Raw genomic sequence first — 21,748 nt, 5'->3', positions numbered from 1 at the left:
CTCTGTTTACCTATACCCGAGATTGCTGTCGTCAAGTCAATAAAATAAGGTAGAGAGTGTTACCATTGTCTCTGGGACATACGTCCTATTATTGCTAAGAGTTTCTCACGTTTATTTTAACGCGGGATCCTATTAGCTAAACTTGGTTTATTAACTAGACAGTATTGAATATCATAAGATACACTCGATGAAAATATTCTTTTTTTTATGTTATTATTCATTATACAAAAGTAAATATGTTGAAGCGCGGAAACTCAAATTCTCACTTAACACCATATCAATTAATATCGGGTATGAACTATTAAAGAAAATGTGTAAGTTGTGGCCACTTAGATGAAGCTTTACAAACTTTACAAGTGGAATTTTCTGAAGAATTTGATGAATAGTCCTTTGACTAGTATTGGTATTTTCAACATCTTTTCTTCTTTTTTTCAACTTGTCAGACCTTAGACGCAACATATGAACATTTTTTTACGAACTTTCCCTTCCACCGGGATGCTTCACATAATAGCTTATGCATTTTGTTTTTTTAATAATTATAATTTCAATATTTTTAGTGAGTATAATTGATAATTACCGCAAAACTACACAGCAAATATATTGCTTGCTTACCTTGGTATGTGTTTTATATAGGCTATGGCACCTGTTGTATTTTTTAGGGCACTACATCCGTATATCACTGCCTGACACTGCACGCGCAATGTCACCAACCTTAAAACTCCATATCACAGCATAGTGATGTTGCCACATTTTGTCACTTATTTACTTACTTGAAAATTACTAAAATATGAGGTCAATAATTATATTTTTACATCGTAATTGTACGAGGGGAGATTAATAGAATATGTCATAATTTATTTCAAACTGTTTCTTTAACTTATGATTATTTTTGAGCCGCCAAAATTTATCGACTTTATGTTGACTACTCAATGATAAATATAGGAATCCCCTCTCCCCCGAATAACATATTAAACTCCTTAAATGGCTGCATAAATATATAACCGTGCCGTAATTGGTTGAGTAGACCTTCTATCCTGAATTACCTGGTTGTATGGAAGCTTATCCATACCTTCATTGGCTTGGTTGAAACTTAACCTCGCCATAATTGGTTGGGTTAATGCATAAACCTGCCTTATCTGGCTTGGTAAATACATAACCTTGCCTCAACAGGGTAGATAGAGCTGGATGGAAATTCAACCCCGCCTTATAGGGTGCCGCGGCTTGAAGTTCATGGTGAAGGCCATATTCTAGCTATATATTCGATCATATTTTTATAACTTAGGTAGATTTATTCATGAAAACAGTTTTGGTTATATATTTCAGTCCATCAGATATGAATCCAGGGTAAACTAGTGTCTGCAAATTTTCTTTTTCCCGCAAAATTCGATTAAACACTAAAAATGTCACTTCTTTGTGAAGTCGCGTATTTTTCAAATGCTAATTTATTATTACTACATAAGAATACGCGGAACATTATCGAAAGGATAAATGGAATCACTGAAGAAAAATATCAAGAACATAACTTATAAAATAACCTATTTTTTGCATGTGCAGTTGATTAATCTAGAGTCTTGTTATCTGTTCTATCCGAAAGTATTTCGTACCATCTTCCATACAGATTTTGCATCAGATGATTCTGATTATTCTATTTGTGAAATTCATACCTTTTACACAAATAAACCTTATAAATATAAACGTTTTTTCCAATGCCGAAATTTTAGGAAAATCCATCACAACGAATTTTTATTAAATTTATTATAAAATTTTAAATAATAATAATTATAAATTAAAATTATTCAGATTTCATGTAATATTGTTATAAATAATCTTAATAATATGTAATAGGGGGAAATTAGTCGTGCAAAAAGGAAAAATAGTAGTGTACAATCCACGGTGCAGAGCTAACCGCCACTCTATTACCTTTAGATTCTAGAAGACCTGTCTTCACCTTTAGATCTGTCACTTCGCTCCAACTTCAAGTACAAGTAACATTCAATAGTGAACTCACCTTAAGTCACTCGACTGCTGACTGTTGTTACTCGTATCGTGTAAACAGGTTTATATTTTGTGACTATCTTCACGTTAAAGTATCATCTTTGCCCTCAAAAAATCAGTATGTTTCGTTGAGCTGAAGGATAAACAATAGACTTTTTCTGTATCCTAACCATGTCAACTTTTGTGCCAATAAAACATAATTTGCGAGAAGCGCTGCTTTTTTGTTTTTATTTAAAGAAAGTGTAAATGATGGACATTGATTACTGTGTGAATCATATAGGGAACATGCTCCATCAATAAAAATATTGGAGTACTGGTTCCGGCACTTTAAGAGTGACGATTTTGGTACCAGCGACAAAGTACGTGAAGGAAGGCCAGTAAAGTTTGAGGACACTGAGTTGGAGGCGTTTTTGGACCAAGATTCATGCCAAACTCAAGAAGAGCTCTCTGACACTTCGGGGATGACGCAGTAAGCGATTTCAAACCGTCTTAAGGTCATGGGTATGGTGCAACAACAAGGAACTTGGGTTCCGTGTGAACTCAAATCAAGATACGTCGAACGTCGTTTTTACATGTGCAAACAACTGCTTCAAAGGCAAAATCGTAAGATTTTTTTCTCGTCATATCTCATCAACTTCCCCTTCCCCTCACAGAAAATTCAAATACCATAGAAAATTTGTCTTTTGGTAGAATAGGCAAAAGTTTGTGTGGAAGTTGATGTGTATCATGTTAAATGATCTTCTTCATACAAAATACGATGCAGTTTCATAATTTTTCATGGAGAACATTAATTTACAAAATAATCAATAATCTAAGTGTAAATTAAATTGTAAGAAAATTTTTTGAAAAGTCAAACTTATTTTTGAAACTGAAAAATTTATAGAAAATTGGTTACTTTATATTTTAATTATAGGCTCGATTACAATTGTATACTGCTGAATAATTTGGTATTGTATCATTTGATAAATCACATGAGATGTTGTCTACTAGGCCTTTTTTTCTACCATCGCGTGATTCATCATGTGATCAATCATGTGACGAAACACATGATTTTCCATGTGAAGTATCACGTGATTAATGAGGATGAAAACCATGACTATTTCAAAAATAAAAGTGATAGTATTTAAATAGCAAGTGAACTTCAGAAATTCTGTTGCTTCGGAAATGAGATATTCTTGGTCTTTATTATACAAGGATAGCTAAGTTTACTCTTGAAAAATGATCCGTTTTATGTATATCCGTTATTTTTTCATCTTACTAAAGCGGTTGAACTTGTTAGTTGAATGAAATATAGCTACATCATTACATTTGTACAATCGTATACTCATGCAATCTTATTTACTTGTACAATCTGTATTAATGATATATTAATAATATTAATAATATAGTATTACTATAGTTTGAAAGTAAATAAGCATTAATCTTTTTAATCCAAAACAAAAACATTGTGTAAATATTACTTGAGTTAAATGTAGTTTTTCTGCTTAAACTATATAGAAAATGGCGAAATACTGTTGAGTAAATAGCCCAGCCGGGTAAGTATGTCAAAATTGCGTGCGCTCACACACCCGTAAATATCATGCGAGGGTAAGAGACGCGAAAGGGCTATCAGGCGAGCGGCGATGAGATTAGCAGAGAATAAAAGAGGGAAAAGCGGGGGGGGGGGGGGGGGCTCGACTTGCTGATCCAAGAAAAGGTGCGTCGGTGAACGGGCTCCTGCTCAGAAGCGGGTAGTCAGAGTGGCTCCTTCAAGGTCACCTTGTTAGCGGGTAGTCTTACGGGTAATAGGAAGTGTTGAAACGCAGTGGCGCATGGTTGCGATGTCGTTGTAAGGATACGCGCTAGCCTGCCCCTTCTACTCGATAATCCGATCGCGAAAGCTACGAGGGAGAGGTAGAGTACAGGTGACGCAAAGAGAAAACGCAGATTATTGAGTAAAAAAATCCATTTATTAATAAGCCAAAGAGATTTACTAAACGGTCTGCCCAAGGTCAAGCTGTTATGTTCGCCTAACTATTTCTATTTTCTCTTATTACTTGGACTGCCCAAAGCCTATGCTACATTCCTAACTGTTACTATGTTATGCTACTCTTATGCTAAATTGACTGCCAAGGTCAAGTTACTCAATATGACTACTGTTGCTATGCTCTTATTTTCAATCTGTTTGCCAAATACCAAGTTATTCAATATTTCTACCTATTGCTATGTTCCTATCTTATTAGTCTATCCAAAGCCGATATACTCTATATTCCTACACTTGCTATTCTTTTATTTTATTAAACGACACGGAGATCAACCTATCTATCCACGCCGACGCTATTCTCATTGCAGCACACGAGTCGTTTTCTTTGTTAGGCGTACCGCAACCCGATCTCAGCCTGCACATGCGATAATTACAGATCGGGTCGATTGGTCGGTCAGAGAACACAAAGGCGACAACTTATCACTCACCTTAGATTAACCGTGGGTTGATCGAAACGATTGGCGGGTCGCGGGGCCTACTCTCTTTCCGCGCACTTCCGTTCACGATTCAAACATAATAGATACTTACAAATGACATAAGTTGTCCGGTCCGTGGCTTTAGTTCTTGCCTCTCGGTCTCGTCCGCACTAGTAGCACTTAACACTTTTGTTGGCTCGCACTTTTGTTGATCACGTTTATCCATGGCTGCGGCCTCCAGGGGAATAGGCCGCTACTAGCGCGGCGTTGTACCAAGTCCCTTCGGTTACCTCTCTTTTTTTCTAGCAGATTTTTATTCTATTGGTCGAAAATGTCATCAACCCGGTCATCAGTGCCGTCTATTTTGTTACGTTATCCCGCGTATTTTTGGTACCGGTTAGTTAGCGTCGGTTTTATCCTTTTCGTTATCTTATCCCTATCTCCATTATCATTGGCTAGTCGGGGGTGCGCGCGCTGATCGGTCTAGTGTTACGCATCGTTTATCATCTATCCTTTTCTCTCTTGCGCTCATCAAGATGTAGGATAAAAGTTTCCAAAATAGTTAGTTTGTTGTTGTAGTATCTCTTTACAGTTTATTCTATTATCCATGATAGGTTTATTTTGATCCATTTTTTGAGTTTCTTTTTCCTAGTGTATAAGGTTTCTAATGTTTTTAGATTTTTAGGTAGCTGATTGAATGACATAATTGCTCTTATATCACTATTTTTTATTCTGACTGTAAGTGTACTTTTTGGGTGTTGTAGTTTAGTGTATCTAGTTCTTCTCACTTTTTCACTAAATTTTTTGCTAAATTTATCATAGTGCAATAGTATAGATTTTAAGGAGAAACTTTGGTCTAATTGTAAGTTGAAAAGGTATTCATCTTCCTCAAATGTATTTTTATTCATAATTTTGAGTGGTCTGTTTTGTAGTTTTTGAATTATTTTAATTCTACCGAAATATGATTCTTCTCAAGCTATTATTCCATATGACATAACACTGTGGAAAAGTGCATAGTATATCATTCTGAGTGTAGCAATGTTCATTATTTTTAATAGTTTGTAGAAAACATATGTTAAGTATTTGGTTTTTTTGTATAAATTTTGCAAGTGCAAGTCCCATTTCATGTTACAGTCAAAACTAATTCCTAGATATTTAGTGTTTTATACTCGATGTATTGGGTTACCTTTGATTTCTATATTTAAATTTTTTGGTGTACTGTTTACATTGTTTCCGAATTCCATATATGCTATTTTATCTATGTTAAGTGAAAGTTTGTTGAGTTTATGCCAGGTTTCAACTATTTTTAAACTTGCATTTGTATTAGTTTCTACTTCTTTCCAATTTTCTCCAGTCACAATGATAGCTGTATCATCAGCGAAGGAGAGGATTGATTTATCAAGATATAATGGTGCTGGTGATGAAAATATTATATATGTTTTCGATGTATTTTTTTGAGTAAAATACGATGATGCTGTTGTTTTTTACCATAGAATTCATTTAACAATGCTATACACGAAATATCACAGATCAATACCATGTTTCGGTTACTAGATACGTTCTATGATTACAACTGATAGCTCTATCGGGAAATCATGAGTCCATATTTTTTCCAAGTAGGTTGACTATTTGGTATTGTACTCGGGTAACGTATAAAATTGCCAATGCTCATCTTTGGATTACGGGGGGCCAGAGATAGATATAAATATAAATAGTCAAGGTGAGATTTTTATTATGATTAAACAAATAATTTTTTCTTTGTAAAACTCTAGAAAATAAAAAACTGATGATCAATGATATTAATAATTATATTTATTATACATCAAAAATCTTAAATGTAGACATTTATTGTATAATATTTACACACATGTACATGAATTATGTTTAGTAAAATCTTAATACTTTACATCCAGTCTTCATGAATAACAGGAATTACTTGTTCAATTGTAAAGAGTGAACTCAAGACCTTTCCGGTTGAAAATTTTCACATGATTGGTCAAATTATTAATCACATGATGAATCACGAGATGGTAGAAAAAAATCTTAGTAGACAACATCTCATGTGATTTATCAAATGATACATTACTAAATTATCTAATAGTGTACAATTGTAATCGAGTCTATAATTAAAATATAAAGTAACCAATTTTCTATTAGGTGTACAACTTGGCTTCCGCCGTTCTGCAATATATGGCTGTAGCGGTAAATGGTAGTTGAAATAAATAGATCGTAGATGTCATACAATAAACTTAGGTATTTGTAAACATAACTCCATCAAAATATTAGTCCATTTGTGTCTACATCATAAAGTTATTCTCGATTAAACATGCCAGCTTACGAGCCAAATTCTCGTCATTTGCGGGAGGTTTTAATTTTCTGCTTTAATATGAAGATATCTGCGGCTGAGGCTCATCGAATGCTCTCAAATATCTATGGTAAAGCCGCTATTAGTAAAAGAACGTGTCGAGAGTCATTTCAAAGCTTCAAGAACGGTGATTTTGACGTCAAAGACTAGCATGGCGGTGGAAGAGAGAAGGTTTTCAAAGATGCAGAATTGAAGGCATTTTTTGTTCAAGACTCGTATCAAACGCAAGAAGAATTAACAGGATAATTGAGAGTGATGCAAAAAGCCATTTCAAAACGTCTGAAAGTCATGGGAATTATTCAGAAACAAAGAATTTGGGTGCCGTACGAGTTGAAGTCGTGAGATGTTGTGAACGGCATCTATTTGCTTGTGAACAGCTGCTTGCAAAGCAAAGACGGAAGGAATTTCTGCATCGTATTGTGACTGGGGACAAAAATGGTTTCATTACGATTATTCCAAGCGCAAAAAATCATGGGGATATCCTGGCCATGCTTCCACGACGACGGTCAAACCGTATACATGGTTCCAAGGTCATGCTCCATATTTGGTGGGACCAGCTCGGCGTAGTGTATTATTAGTTGTTAAAACCGACTAAAACAATTACAGGTGATCGTTATCGAACGCAATTAGTGCGTTTGAGCCGAGCATTGAAAGACAAACGGCCGCAATAAAACGAGAGACATTAAAGTGATTTTACAGCATAAAAATGCTCAACCCCATGTTGCGAAAGTAGTTAAGACATACTTGGAAGCGTTGAAATGGGAAGTCCTACCCCAGCCGCCGTATTCTCCAGATGTTGCTCCCTCAGATTATAACTTGTTTCGATTAATGCTACACGGCCTGGCTGACCAGCACTTCCGGTCTTATAAAGAAGTAAAAAATTGGATCGATTCGTGGATCACTTCAAAAGATGACCAGTTTTTTCAACGCGGGATTGGTAAGCTGCACGAATGACAGGAGAAAGTAGCGGGCATCGATGGACAATACTTTAAATCATAAATGTATTACCAGTTTTTTTACAATAAAGCCTCGAATTTCGGAAAAAACGGCGAAAGCAAAGTTGTACGTCTAATATAAATTTTTCAGTTTCAAAAATAAGTTAGATTTTTCAAAAAATTTTCTTGTAATTTAATTTACAATTAGATTATTGATAAATAAAGATTATTGATATTTTTTAAAGTAATGTTCTCCATGAAAAATTATGAAACTGAATCGAATTTTATATGAAGAAGATCATTTAACATGATACACATCAACTTCGACAAAAACTTTTGCCTATTCTACCAAAAAACGAATTTTCTATGCTTTTTTGAATTTTCTGTGAGGAGAGGGGGAGAGTTCATGAGAGAATCTATGCACCTAAATTTGATAATTTAACCCTTTGCGGCATACATTTTTCAGAGAAACCAGTTTTCGTATAAATTGGTATACAAGGGTTTTTGGGATCGCTGATCACGATTCTGAACTCAGAATTTCAAAATTTTAAATGGCGGATCCAAGATGGCGGCAAAAATTTGGGTTATTTTCTTGTATTTCATTGAAAATTGGAATACAAGGGTTTTTGAGATCGTTGATCACGATTCTGAACTAAGATTTTTGAAATTTAAAATAGTGGATCCAAAATGGCGGCAAAAATTTGGTGTATATATTTTATTTTATTGAAAGTTGGTATAAAAGGGTTTTTGGGATCGCTGATCACAATTCTGAACTCAGAATTCCGAAATTCAAAATAGCGGTCAAAATGACGGATCCAAGATGGCAGCGTAAATTCAATGTATATTTTTTATTTCATTGAAAATTTGTATGCAAGGGTTTTTGGAATCACTGATCACGGTTCTGAACTCAGAATTTTGAAATTTAAAATGGCGGATCCAAGATGGCGGCAAAAATTTGGTGTATATTTTTTATTTTATTGAAAGTTGGTATACAAAGGTTTTTGCGGTCGCTAATTATGAATCTAAACTCAAATTTTCGAAATTCGTAATAACGAATCCAAGACGACAGCAAATATTGATATTTCAGAATTTCTTCTGAAAATGTGCATGTAGAGGTTTTCGGGATGGGTGATCATATTTCTTCGAAAATTTCCTTTCTTTCTGCGGAAAGTTCTGAAATTCCATATTTTTAAAAGTCAACTCCTTCCATCAATAGAGTCTGTAACAAACCGTCATCTGTTCAAATGTTGTAATTTCTGTATGCTGGTACTCCATTAGATCCAATGCCAATTCAGTAAATCAGAGGATAAATCATTACCAAACTTACTTGACTTCAATAATCGTGAAATTATATACGTATACATAAGAGTAAAAATATAGCGAGTGTTAAAAATTCTTTCAGTTATATGGCACATCGAACATTTCAAGTCATCTATTGGAGACCGATGGAAAAACAATTTTAGAGCGATAAAATAGATTCGTACGGATCGATGTAGTATAATACACTAAAATCTGTTGTGAGTTGCAATTTTAGTAAGAGCTTGTACCGATCCTGTAGCATTAAAAATTTTTTTTATCAAGTAGTCGAGTTTTTTTTATAATTACAAATATTAACGTATCTCATACAAAATGGAAATTGCTGATATTCCTAGCGACACGGAGTCAGTAGATGGACTTGTTGATTCAGACCAAGAGGAGGATGATATAAATATAGAAACCGAAGATCAGCTTGAAGAGAATGAAGGTGACAGCGATTCGGATGAAGATCAAGGAGAACGCTCTGGCAATGAAGTATGGAAGAAAAAAGGAAAAAATAGAGATGATGATCAATTCACTGCTGATTTCGAACCAAATATCCCTGAAAACGTAAAATCTCCACTAGATATTGTTTTGTGTCTTTTTCCTGACGACATGCTGGATTTACTAGTTCAGCAAACAAATAAATATACACAGGAGAAAACTCAAGAAAAGCAATTAATCAAAAAAGAAGAGTTACTGATTTTTCTAGGAATTAATATTCTGATGGGAATAAAAAAACTGCCTTCTTATCGCGACTATTGGTCGAGTGACCCAAAGTTGAAGGATTCATATATAAGCTCGCTAATGCCGGTTGTTCGTTTCGGATTCATATTAGGTAATTTGCATATATCCGACAACAGCACGGAACCTAAAAAAGGTGGGCCTAATTATGATAAATTGTATAAATTGAGACCATTGCTGGATAGACTTCAAGAAACATTCAAAACTTGCTGGAAACCAAGCAAATATCAATCTATCGATGAATCCATGATAAAATTCAAAGGTCGAAGTAGCCTGAAGCAATACTTGCCAGCAAAACCAATAAAACGAGGATATAAATGTTGGAAAGTTCTGAGAAACAGTTAGGAGCACGAGTTGTCAATGATTTGACGCGTGAACTTGTTGGTAAAAATCACCATGCGTACTTTGACAATTTCTTCACTGGTGTCGATCTATTAATTTCGATGAAAGAAGACAAAGTATTTGCTTGCGGAACTGTACGTTCCAATCGTACTGGGCTACCTAAATCTGTAATGCTTGATAAATAAAGGAGACATGGACAATACGATTTTCGAACGTCTGATACTGGTATTACTTGGATAAAATGGATGGATAAGAAAGGTGTTTGTTTCCTGTCAAATTACCATGATCCATCCGAAGTGACAACAGTAAATCGAACACAGAAAGATGGCACATGAGTGCAGGTAGATTGTCCAGTCATGTGCTATGATTACAAAAAATACATGGGATTTGTCGATAACGCTGATCATTTGTTATCTACATATAAAATAGATCGAAAGTCCAAAAAGTGGTGGCACAGATTATTCTGGCATTTCATTGATCTAACTATTAAAAATTCATTCATCATATTTTCAAAAATAAACGCTGATAATCCTATAACATTGAAGAAGTTCAGACTACTTTTAGTGGATCGATTGGTTTCTCACAAAATTCCAACTAAAAAAGGAAGAAAGCGACAACCTACACAAACCAATCTTCACAAACCACAAGTTTCTGTTGAAAAAAGACGCTCTCTATCTGCTCATATACCAACACCCATTGATAATTATAGGAGATGCGCTCACTGCAGTACAAAAACAAAAGATGTGCGAACTAAATGGTCATGTAGTACGTGCAACGTACCATTATTTTTACAAGTAGACAGAAATTGCTTTTTAAAGTATCATTCATGAAAGATTGAAATGAATTAGAAAGCTAAGATAATTAAAAAATTGAAGGTGAAAAGATAAAAATATAAAAGTGAAAAAAAAACAAAAAAAAAATAAAAAAAAAAACAAAAATACAAAAAAAAATCAATCTGATCTTGGATTCACCATTTTAAATTTCGAAATTCTGGATTCAGAATCGAGATTAGCGATCCCAAAAACCCTTGTATACTAATTTTCAATAAATTAAAAAATATACACCAAATTTTTACCGCCATCTTGGATCCGCTATTTTAAATTTCGAAATTCTAAGTTCCAAATCGTGATCAGCGATCCCAAAAACCCTTGTATACCATTTTTCAATAAAATAAAAAATATATACCAAATTTTTGCCGCCATCTTGGATCCGCCATTTTAAATTTCGGAATTCTAAGTTTAGAATCGTGATCAGCGATACCAAAAACCCTTGTATACAAATTTTCAATGAAATAAAAAATATACACTGAATTTATGCCGCCATCTTGGATCCGCCATTTTAAATTTCAAAATTCTGAGTTCAGAATCGTGATTAGCGATCCCAAAAACTCCTTTGTATAAATTTTTGTAAAATTATAACTGAAAGTTTCTTCAATAATGAATTTTGTTTATAAATAGGGCTGTTTTTTCGTCTTTGTTTAACAATATTAACAAATTAATAAAAGTTGTGGTACCAATTGACGTAAATTTCAATTGTATATCATCCTATAATCGTAAAACAACAAAAAACTCAGGGTAAATTCATCAAAAACTATTCTAAATTTGCAAAAAATGCTATGAAAAAAGGTGGGAATACGTATTCCCACTGTGCCACAAAGGGTTAGGTATTAGGATTTATTTCGGACTTCCGGTTGAGAGCTCGGACGGGAAAGACTCATGTGGCGTAAGCTAGCAATCAAAGTAATGATATTGATATAAAAAAGAGAATAAATAATCAAAAAGTGAACTGGCAGAACGAGTAGGAGGGTAATAAGCGAATAAGAGATAAAGCGGAAGATAAGGGTGAGCAAGACGAGGATGAGTGAAATTATGAACAACAAAAAAGTGAGGTTATGGCGGCAGCAGACAGGAACGAGGAGACGAGTGATAGAGAGCAAACGTTGGCAAAGCGGGGCCGAGGTAGACCAAAGAAAATAGAAAACGAGAAGAAGGAAAGCAGTGGAAAAATGATATAAGAACGTTCATGCAAAAGGAGAAAGAAAGTATGGAAATCGGTTTTGCAAAATGTGACAAATTAGTGCATTCGCCGCCAAGGAAGGCGGATGAAATGTCATACGGTAGCGTGGGGAAAAATAACAGCGAAACAATTGAGCAGACAGGTCGACGATGGCAAAGTAACTGAAGAAAATGAGCAAAAAGAGGTGGGGAGCGAGAAAGATGGTAAAAGAAAGCGAGAACAGAATTCGGTAGAAGACAAAAGTGAGGAAACACGGAACGAGCATGAGGTAAAAGACGCAAAGGAGCTGAATGGTAAAGCAGGTGAGGCCAATAAGGAAGAAAATAAAGCAAGGAGAAAACAAGACCGAGGCACGGATGTAGACACAGGCAGGAGCGCGGACACGAGCGAGGATATGAGGAGCAGCGTATGAGAGGAATTGAAGAAACTACAGGATAGAATGAGGGAGATGGAAGAATAAAGAAGAATTGATGCACAAGCAGTAGAATTGGCGAAAGAAACGGTAAAACTGGCGGTGGAGAAGTTGATAGAAAAATGTCAGAATTGATACACCAAATAGTAGAAAAGGCGAGAGAGCAAAAAGAGAGGTTGGAAGAAGAAATAAGAAAAATGAATAGATTCAGCAAGTGTTGGAGGGAGGAGAGAAAGCAGACAAACGAGAGCGCAGAAAACAAGAGCAACGAAATACAAGAAGAGGAAACGGCACAACGAGCAGACGACGAGCAACAAGTAACCGTGGACAAGAGCGGCGTAGACGGAGAGAGAGAGAGAGAGAGAGAGCTGGAAGCGAATAAGCCGGACGCGATGAAAAAAACAGAATACGAGTTTGAGATGAAAGAGAGGAGGGATAGAAAGAATAAGTATTTATCAGAGAAGTGAGGACGTCAGGAAGAAGATGGAAGGAGGAAGAAAAAGGAATAGTAATGGGAACTACAAGAAAACAGTTTCATGTAGGAAAGATCCGGCCGTTGAGAGGAGGACTACTTTTGACCTTTGCAAACATTAGAGACAAAATGGCGTTTATAGAGCAGGCGGAAAATTTTGAAAAAATAAGAATAAGTGTAGAGGAAGATAGAACATGCAGAGAATTGGAAGTGCAAAAATGAATTTAAATGGTAGTAGATCAAGAAAGGAAAAAACAAAAACAAGTGTAGGTGAGCTACCTAAAAGTACCAACGGAAGAATGAGCTTATGAGATGAAAGAAAAGGGGTCTCGTAGAGGCAAAAGAGAGGATGTTTTTTCAGAGCAGAAGATAAGAAGAGGAGCAACGGGAACGGAGAGGGATACTACGGCGGGCAATCGCGGAGCAGTTCTACGGCAGGATTCGGAACGAGTGAGGAAGCAGCAATCGAGGAAGAGGAAAACGGCAGCTTGGCGGTCCAGGAAGATCACAAAACGACGGAGGGGACAATAAGAGAAGCAACGACGAGTGGCGAGATCAGCGAGCAACGAGGGGTAGGTTATAAATGCGTATTTTTGAATTTAGCGGGGAGTAAAAATATATTAAAATGCAAAGATTTTTTAAATAAGTTTGACGTTATTTTATTGCAGGAGACGTGGGTAGAAAAAAGTAAAGAACTAAATTTAATTAAAAAATTAAACAAAAAATATAGGTCGGAAATGAAAGCGGCGATCAAAGTGAAAACGAGAGGGCGAGCAAGTTGGGGTGGGGGGGGGGGGGTTATGGTAGGGAGTAAGAGGGAGATAGGTTAAAGCGAGGAAATCAAAGAATGGGAATGTGCAATAGTAATAAGGAATATTTGGATGGAAAAAGAAAAATTTGAAGAAATAGTGATTTATAACAACGCGAAAACGAGCAAAATGATCAGCAAATTGAAAGAAGTAATAGAGGTGAGTTTATTTGAAGGGAAGAAATTTATTATAGCAGGAGATTTCAATATAAGGGTGGGAAGCTAGCAGATAAGCAAGGGTAAAAAGAGGAATTCGGAGAACAAAAAACGACGCGGGAGGGAATAAAACTGATAGAAAACCTGAAGTACTGTAACGCGGAAATAAAAAACGGATGTATCAACGGAGACGAAAGGGGGAGAATTACTTTTATTGGGGAGGCGGGCTCATCGGTCCTCGATTTGGTAATAAACGGAAGAATTGGGCTGTCAAAGATAGTGATGGGGATGGAAATAATAACACGGATAGAATCTGACCACTTACCAGTAATTTTCGAGTTAGGAAAAGGTGAAAAAAGGAAGGAGGAAGGGAGCGGAGAGGCCAGAGAAAGACTTATATGGATATGGAGGAAAGAAAGGGCAGAGGAATACGAGGATTTGATGGGGAAAAAATGGTGGGCAGAAGAACGGGGGGGGGGGGGGAATCAGCACAGGAAAAATGGTATAATTTGGTACAGAAAATAAAAGTAACAGCCGAAGAATTGAAAATGAAATGTAATGGAAGGGGGGCGGGAGAGGTCGAACAAAAACAAAGAAAGCGAGATATGGATGCAAAAAAGAGAGTATGGGTTTGAATATATGGAAAGCAGACAGAATGGAGGAGAAGAGAGAAGCTTTTTAAAGAGAGAAAAGCAAATTAAAAGAGATGATATCAAGAAATGTAAGGAACGCAAACGAGATAAAAATCAAAATCATGGCAGCGAACAAGGACATGGAGGAATTCTGGAAGGTTGTAAATAAAGAAAGACTGAAGAGAAGCAGAATGGAGGAAATAATTAAAAGAGAGGAGTGGGCCGAGCACTTCAAGAATTTACTAGGAGCAACAGGGGAAGGGAGGAAGAATCCGAACGACGAGGGAAGCACGAACGAGCGGGGGGGGGGGGAAGCGTGAACCAGGTGGGAAACGCTAACAAGGGGACAGAAGAGGGGGAGATAGAGGACATTTTAAACAGGCGGATAAGTGAGAAAGAATTTAGAGATGCTTTGAAATAAATGAAAAACGGAAAAGCAACGGGTCAGAACGGACTGTCCATTGAATTCATAAAGGGGCTATCGGATAGTTGGATAAAAACAATAATAGAAATTTTCAATGAATTATGGGACAAGAGCGAGATTTTAGGGGGATGGGAAATAACACGAATTTACCCAATATTTAAAAGTAGTAAAGAGAAGGAGACTAAAAATTATAAGGGGTATCGCTGCTAAACGTGAGCTATAAATTAATGACGAAAATAATAGTCGGAAAAATCAGTGAATGGGCAGAGAGCAATAAGGTATACGAGGTGTGTTCAAAAAGTAAGGTGACTTTTTAAATTTCACGGGCAACTTACTTTCGATTATCCATTTTGTTGTTTTGTTATGTTGGTACACTCTTCCCGAACATCTGTACCAAGTTTCAAGTGTATAGAATTTTTTGTTTGGTTGTGAGAGGCGTAAAGGTTATAAGTGTTTTGCGTGCTCGGCGATTTCTTGCTATCGAAAAATATGGATCAAAGGATTTGCATCAAATTGTGTGTAAAAAATAAATTAAAGTGCTCCGAAACACTTGAAATGTTGACGGTGGCATACGGTGAAACAGTTCTGAGTAAAAAAAATGTTTACAAGTGGTACAAACTCTTCCAAGATGGCCGGGAAGATGCCAATGATGAGCCTCGCTCTGGACGCCCAAGCTCGTCAACAACTGATGAAAACGTTCAAGTAGTGAAGAAAATTGTTCTGGAAAATCGTCGAATCACTATCAGAGAAGTTGCTGAGGATGTTGGTATATCGCTTGGCTCGTGCCATGAAATTTTTTCTAACGTTTTGGGCATGAGACGTGTGTCAGCGAAGTTTGTTCCGAAATTGCTAAATTTTGACCAAAAGAACCGTCGCATGAGCATCGCTCAAGAACTGTTGAATGACGTCTACGACGACCCAGATTTACTCAAAAGGGTCATAACTGGTGACGAATCATGGGTATATGGTTATGATATCGAAACCAAAGTCCAATCGTCCCAATGGAAGAGCCCAGATGAGCCAAGACCGAAAAAAGCACGCCAAGTTCGATCAAATGTCAAAGTTGTGCTCACTGTTTTCTTCGATTACTATGGCGTGGTGCATCAGGAGTTCTTACCATATGGACGTACGGTCAATAAACAGTATTATCTTGAAGTTATGCGCCGTTTACGAGAAGCAGTACGAAGAAAACGCCCAGAATTGTGGAAAAACAATTCATGGCTTTTTCATCACGATAATGCCCCTGCTCACTCATCTTTGCTTGTGAGAGATTTTTTGGCCAAAAACAACACCACAATCATGCCTCAGCCACCATATTCACCGGATTTGGCCCCATGTGACTTTTTCTTGTTCCCAAAACTAAAGAGACCTGTGAAAGGACGGAGATTTGCAACGATTGAAGAGATAAAGACTGCATCGCTGGAAGAGCTCAAGGCTATACCGAAAAGTGCTTATGAGAAGTGCTTTGAGGATTGGAAAAACCGTTGGCATAAGTGTATTGTATCTGAGGGGGATTACTTTGAAGGGGACAACATAAATATTGATAAATAAATAAATATTTTTTCTTAAAAATACAAAGTCACCTTACTTTTTGAATACACCTCGTACAGGGAAAGCCCATTTTGTGCGCATTGCGCTTTACACTAGCTCACATGTATTTCGTTTTTTTTCTCTTTCTCTTATTCGTTACGATTAACAAGCTTGACGACTTGTTAATATTAGCGTGTGCCTAAATTTCTCAACCGAAGTCGTTGCATGTTATTATCGTCAGGATAAATTAACCGCTTTTATTGTATTTCATGTCATGATAGTCTAGCTAACTTCCTACTAATCTACGCTCGCAGTAGTGAATCTTTAATCCGACTCTATTCATCTTTAGTTTTACTTTGTGATTTTATGTTCATTTTTAATAGCGCGAAATGTGTATGCACCCGCACGAAGCATGCTAGGAATGGATCGAGGCGGCGGTTATCCTCGCAGCGAGTGATGAAACTTCTATAACAGCGTTAAGGGGGTATCCCTCAATAGATCGATGAAAAAAGTCTTTTTTTTTTGCATAGATCGAAAGTACATCATTTCAAGAATGTGCTGTTAAAATATTGGACCGAAATTCAGAGCGGTTCAGCCGCTATAGCTATTTTCGTATAGAAACTCTGGCGCGCAGAGCAGGTAGGCAGCTGCGCGCTCGAGCGGCAAGGCGCCCCGCTGGGCGGTGCGCTGCAGTTCGCTTCCTACTTATAATATACAATGGATTAGATGTTTCTCGATCTTCCTTTGTATAAACTGTACGTTCGTTTACAGGGTCAGGCTAGGTGTAGCATAGTAGGTACAAAGATTTCTGGGGAAAGGTAGGGATTCGTTTGGGAGACCGTTACTACAGTTTGCTCAGTTTTATTTCGGCTTTTGGGTAGTGAGCATCGTGTTTCTAGTTTTTACAATTTGAAAATGAGTACTAGTTATCCTAAGGGCGAAAAAGAAGAAGGCTATCGTGCCGCAAAGAGACGAAGATCTTTCCGCGGTAATCAATTCTCAACTAAAGAAGGCGAGCAAGTAGGCATCAATGCAAGTGCACGAAAATTGGCATCGGCGTCTCTTGAAGATGTTCCAGTAAACGCTAGTCATAGATATCGCATAATAGAGTGTATGACGCTGTTTCTTACACTTTCACAAACTCTCTGCTGCCAAAAGTGTAAGAGGCATGTGGGGTTTGAAGAACAAATGCGGCAAACAGGCTTTGGATGGAAATTAGTACTCACGTGCAGGTGTGGCACAACGGCTATTGATACAAGCCCGTATATAAATAACGGTTACGAAGTGAATCGACGAATAGTCTTTGTTATGAGACTGCTAGGCATAGGTATGAAGGGGATAAATTTATTTAAACTGTTGAAATTGCCGCTCATACAGCTGCTGTACTCTTCAATAACGGATTCTATGGTGTACTAAGAATTATGAATTCGCTGCAGTTCAAGATCGGGCTATCCGCAGCCAACTACGCGAAGAGCGCTGACGATGAGTGCGTGAAGCGTCAAGAAATCCGCAGCCAAGAATCCACAAAAGCAGCTAGGACTGCTAAAAAACTAAAAGCTGCGAAGTCAAATCAACAGTATGATGAAGAAGAAGGTATCCTTTATGGTGCTGGTATTGCTGATTGAGTGAAAACCAATTTTATTCGATGTGAGTATGAAAAAAAATTCCGTTTTCGCCTGCTGTAAACTTTAAACGCGTTTATCTCCGGATCATTTTTTTTCGATTTGTCGATTTGGCGGGCGCTCTTACTCAGCGAATTTTCAACTTAAAAAAAAAAATACCATTTGAACGGAAATTAAATAATCTCGTCGATGTACCTATAAAATTCTGTCAATTATTGTTTGTTAACCGCTTTTTTGCATGAACAATAACAAAAAAAATATATTTTTTTTAAAAAAAAATATATTTTTTTTTTTAAAAGTCCGCCATTTTGTTAAATAATTTTTCCGAGCAATAAATTTAGGTTCATCGACGAGAAATATGTCTAATGAAACTAAAAAAATGTTTCTGTATGTTTCAGAGTGATTGGAAAGCCAGGATTTGAACCGCCAAAAAGGAAAAAAAAAAAAGTTTATAACTTTGAACGAGTACTGCACATTTGTTTATTACAATATTTCTTTAAAAAATTTTTTTTCTAATTTGTTAAAATTTCAGTAAAACACAGTCTAAATTTCATGAAAAAATATTGAATAGTTTTCTTTTAAAAAATTCCCAAAGTTTTCGTCGATTTTCTGCGATCTATTGAGGGATACCCCCTTAAATAACTGATCTATTCAACCTCATCGTTACAAACTTTATATGCAATTTGACATATCATAAAGTTGTACAAATTAAGAAAAGTTTTTATATTTTAATGTATGATCATTGTAATTTCAAAATGTTTTTATGATTTTTAATTTCTAATTTCTAGATTAATATTTTTTGTTTATTGATTTTTTCAAATAGGGCAACAAAGTATACAAATACCTCCACGGCCATCTAGTAATCAATCAGATAATAGTAATCCTACACGCCTTAGTTTGTCACCTCTTACAAATCAAGGTTAGTATTAAAAAATATCCAATTCATTATGTATAATGCAACGGGATTTTATTTTTATTATCGGATAAATAGGGCAATTAGGTAAAATGGATCGTTTGTCTAGATGACGAAATGGATCGTTTGCGGTGTTATTTCCATTCTAGTTAGCATTAGCGTACCACTTGACGGTGGTCCGTTAAAAGTAAGTGCTGTAACGCTATTTGCCGTATTTACTGCCTAGAGTATATGCTACCAAGAAATCACGAACGAACCCGTCTTGACTTTCTTTCGTAAGGACCCGACACGAAACGAATGCAAACATTTCTGTTGAATAGGTTCAAATTTTAAGATGAAGTAGCTCTTATCGTGTACATCAATTGTCTCCATGAGCACAAAGGTTGCTTATACTAGCTGTAAATTGCGGGTCATGAGTGATCGTGTTTAATATTATTCCCATAGTTATATATGCGTATATATGGATATGTGTCTGTGTGTACGCACGCGCACGTGTGTGTATTATATACCCACCTTTACATTTTTAGAGGCGTTGTAACAGTCTGTTCGATGGTCCTTTTCAGGATAGATGAAGCTTATTTGCAGCTTTTATAATCATATTTCGATTAGACTTTTCTAGCAGTACATTCAATTCAGAATAATAGACTAATGACTATTCGTGTTCAAGTGGAATATTATATCTGTGAAGTCAAGTAGTTACGACGTATAACAGTGTTCATAGCCGGTATTGATAACGCTGTTTTACGTAAAATCGCCGTAACAAGACATGAGGAAAATGGCAGACATTTACCTAAAATTGCACATGATATTTGGATCTACAATACTTGTATAATAACAATCCATCAGAAAATAGATTATTAACTATACATTATTAAATATTTATTAACTTAATCCGCATTAAATATATATTAACTTAATATTAACTTAAATATAACTTAAATATATATTAACTTTATATTAACTTAAATATAACTTAAATATATATTAACTTAATATTAACTTAAATATAACTTAAATATATATTAACTTAATATTAACTGATAATCCAGTTGTTTACGCCTGAATGAAAAATAAGGCTGCAGTTGAACACTTATAGCTCGAAATCTAATCATAGGCGATCTTTGTGCTCATAGAGACTTTTGATGTACATGACAAGAGATACTTTATTCCAAAGTTTGAACCAATTCAATAGAAATTTTTTTCTCGTTCGTTTTATGCGAGATTCTTTCATGATTTAGTTGATTTGGCGGAAAAAACGAGAGACTAGCGTATAAACGCATAAACGCAAACACATGACTAAAAGTGTTTCATGCAATTATTGAAACAGATGCGAACAATAAGTTATTTCTCCTACTACTCTCGTAAGTCGAAAATGATATTATTTCCTTTTGGCTCCTGTGTGTCACCTTTTTGAGTCGATATTAGATATTCCTTAGTGCTTTTTGACGGAAGAAATAAAAAATATCAATGTGCACTTGACAACTGACGAAAGCCGCCGAACCTACTTGAGTTTTCTCTCACTTTCTCTCTCTCTCTCTCTATTGCGCGCGTATTATAAGTTATCAGTTTATAAGCTGGATAATGTTGCCTTCGTGTTGAATGATGGTGGTCGAGACAAACAAGTGTTTTAAAGCCACTCGTTATAATAAATGTAGCTATTGCAACTTTTCTCGTATATTATGACGGAAGAAATTCAAGAAGTCTACAAAATTTTAACAAACGCTTGTAGTACAAGAATATCCAAGCCCTGTTATTTTAAGATGTTAAAGTTTATTAGTGACATTAGAGCAAACTTTATTATTTATATAAGCATTTTCTTGTTAGCAAACAGTGCAATTAAATCACAACATAAAAAGTACCATAATTAAACAAAATTAGATCTTAGTAAAACTAATAGGCAACAAAGTGTGATAGAGATATTATAAATAAATTAAAAAAATATCATCGATAACAAAATTAATTGTTCCACAAAAAATAAATACTCGTAAAAAATAATTTGTTACGATGAAATTATATTATAAGCCGTTCATTATATTTCACCACACTATGTATATAATGATATCGTTCCTCTAAACAGGCAGTACAGCGCCACATTTTCTGTCTATGGAGTAAGTTGTTTTACGCATGCCCAATACAGTTTTTACGATTTCATCTGTGGCCAGATTAATGAATCGTTTCAATATATCTACCTGAATTACTTTAAAACTGAACTGACTTAATAATGAACTCAATTAATAAAATTACTTGTATCTGATGTCCGTCTAATTACTTTATTTCCGTCTTCACAATTGTTTCTATTGCGGAGAGAATAAGAGGTAAATGACCTAATCGTAATAAAAACACCAAAAAATCTTTATAATCTCAAATTTAAACTAAACTCACGCGACACCATTGTTATATGCATTGATACACAATACAAGTGAAAATTATTATACGCATACACATACATTCATAAAAACGATCATGTGTATGAATGATAACTGTTAATCACGATAATTATGTGATAAGAGAAAATGAATTAACACGAAATATATGTATATTTGTATATAAATAACATCTGAAGAATGTATATATGAATGAGACTTGAAAAATTTACGTACGCACGATACTCAAGGAATGGATTTATAAATAACGTTTGAAGGATGTA

General features: G+C 35.7%; 1 protein-coding gene across 6 annotated transcripts in view; it reads left to right on the top strand.

The window, feature by feature from the left end:
* Positions 1–21,748, top strand: part of LOC131675125 (trithorax group protein osa) — a 1,031,961-nt gene that overhangs the window by 267,905 nt on the left and 742,308 nt on the right. For all 6 annotated transcript variants that reach the window (XM_058953975.1, XM_058953976.1, XM_058953974.1 and 3 more), the window contains one exon: positions 19,012–19,107. In XM_058953975.1, the coding sequence (XP_058809958.1) occupies positions 19,012–19,107 (96 nt within the window). The remainder of the gene's footprint in view (positions 1–19,011; positions 19,108–21,748) is intronic.

This window comes from Phymastichus coffea, unplaced genomic scaffold, assembly GCF_024137745.1.
Source record: "Phymastichus coffea isolate CEN01 unplaced genomic scaffold, Cenicafe_Pcof_1.1 PCOF00016, whole genome shotgun sequence".
Lineage (NCBI taxonomy): Eukaryota > Metazoa > Arthropoda > Insecta > Hymenoptera > Eulophidae > Phymastichus > Phymastichus coffea.
This window is presented reverse-complemented; position numbering and strand designations above follow the sequence as displayed.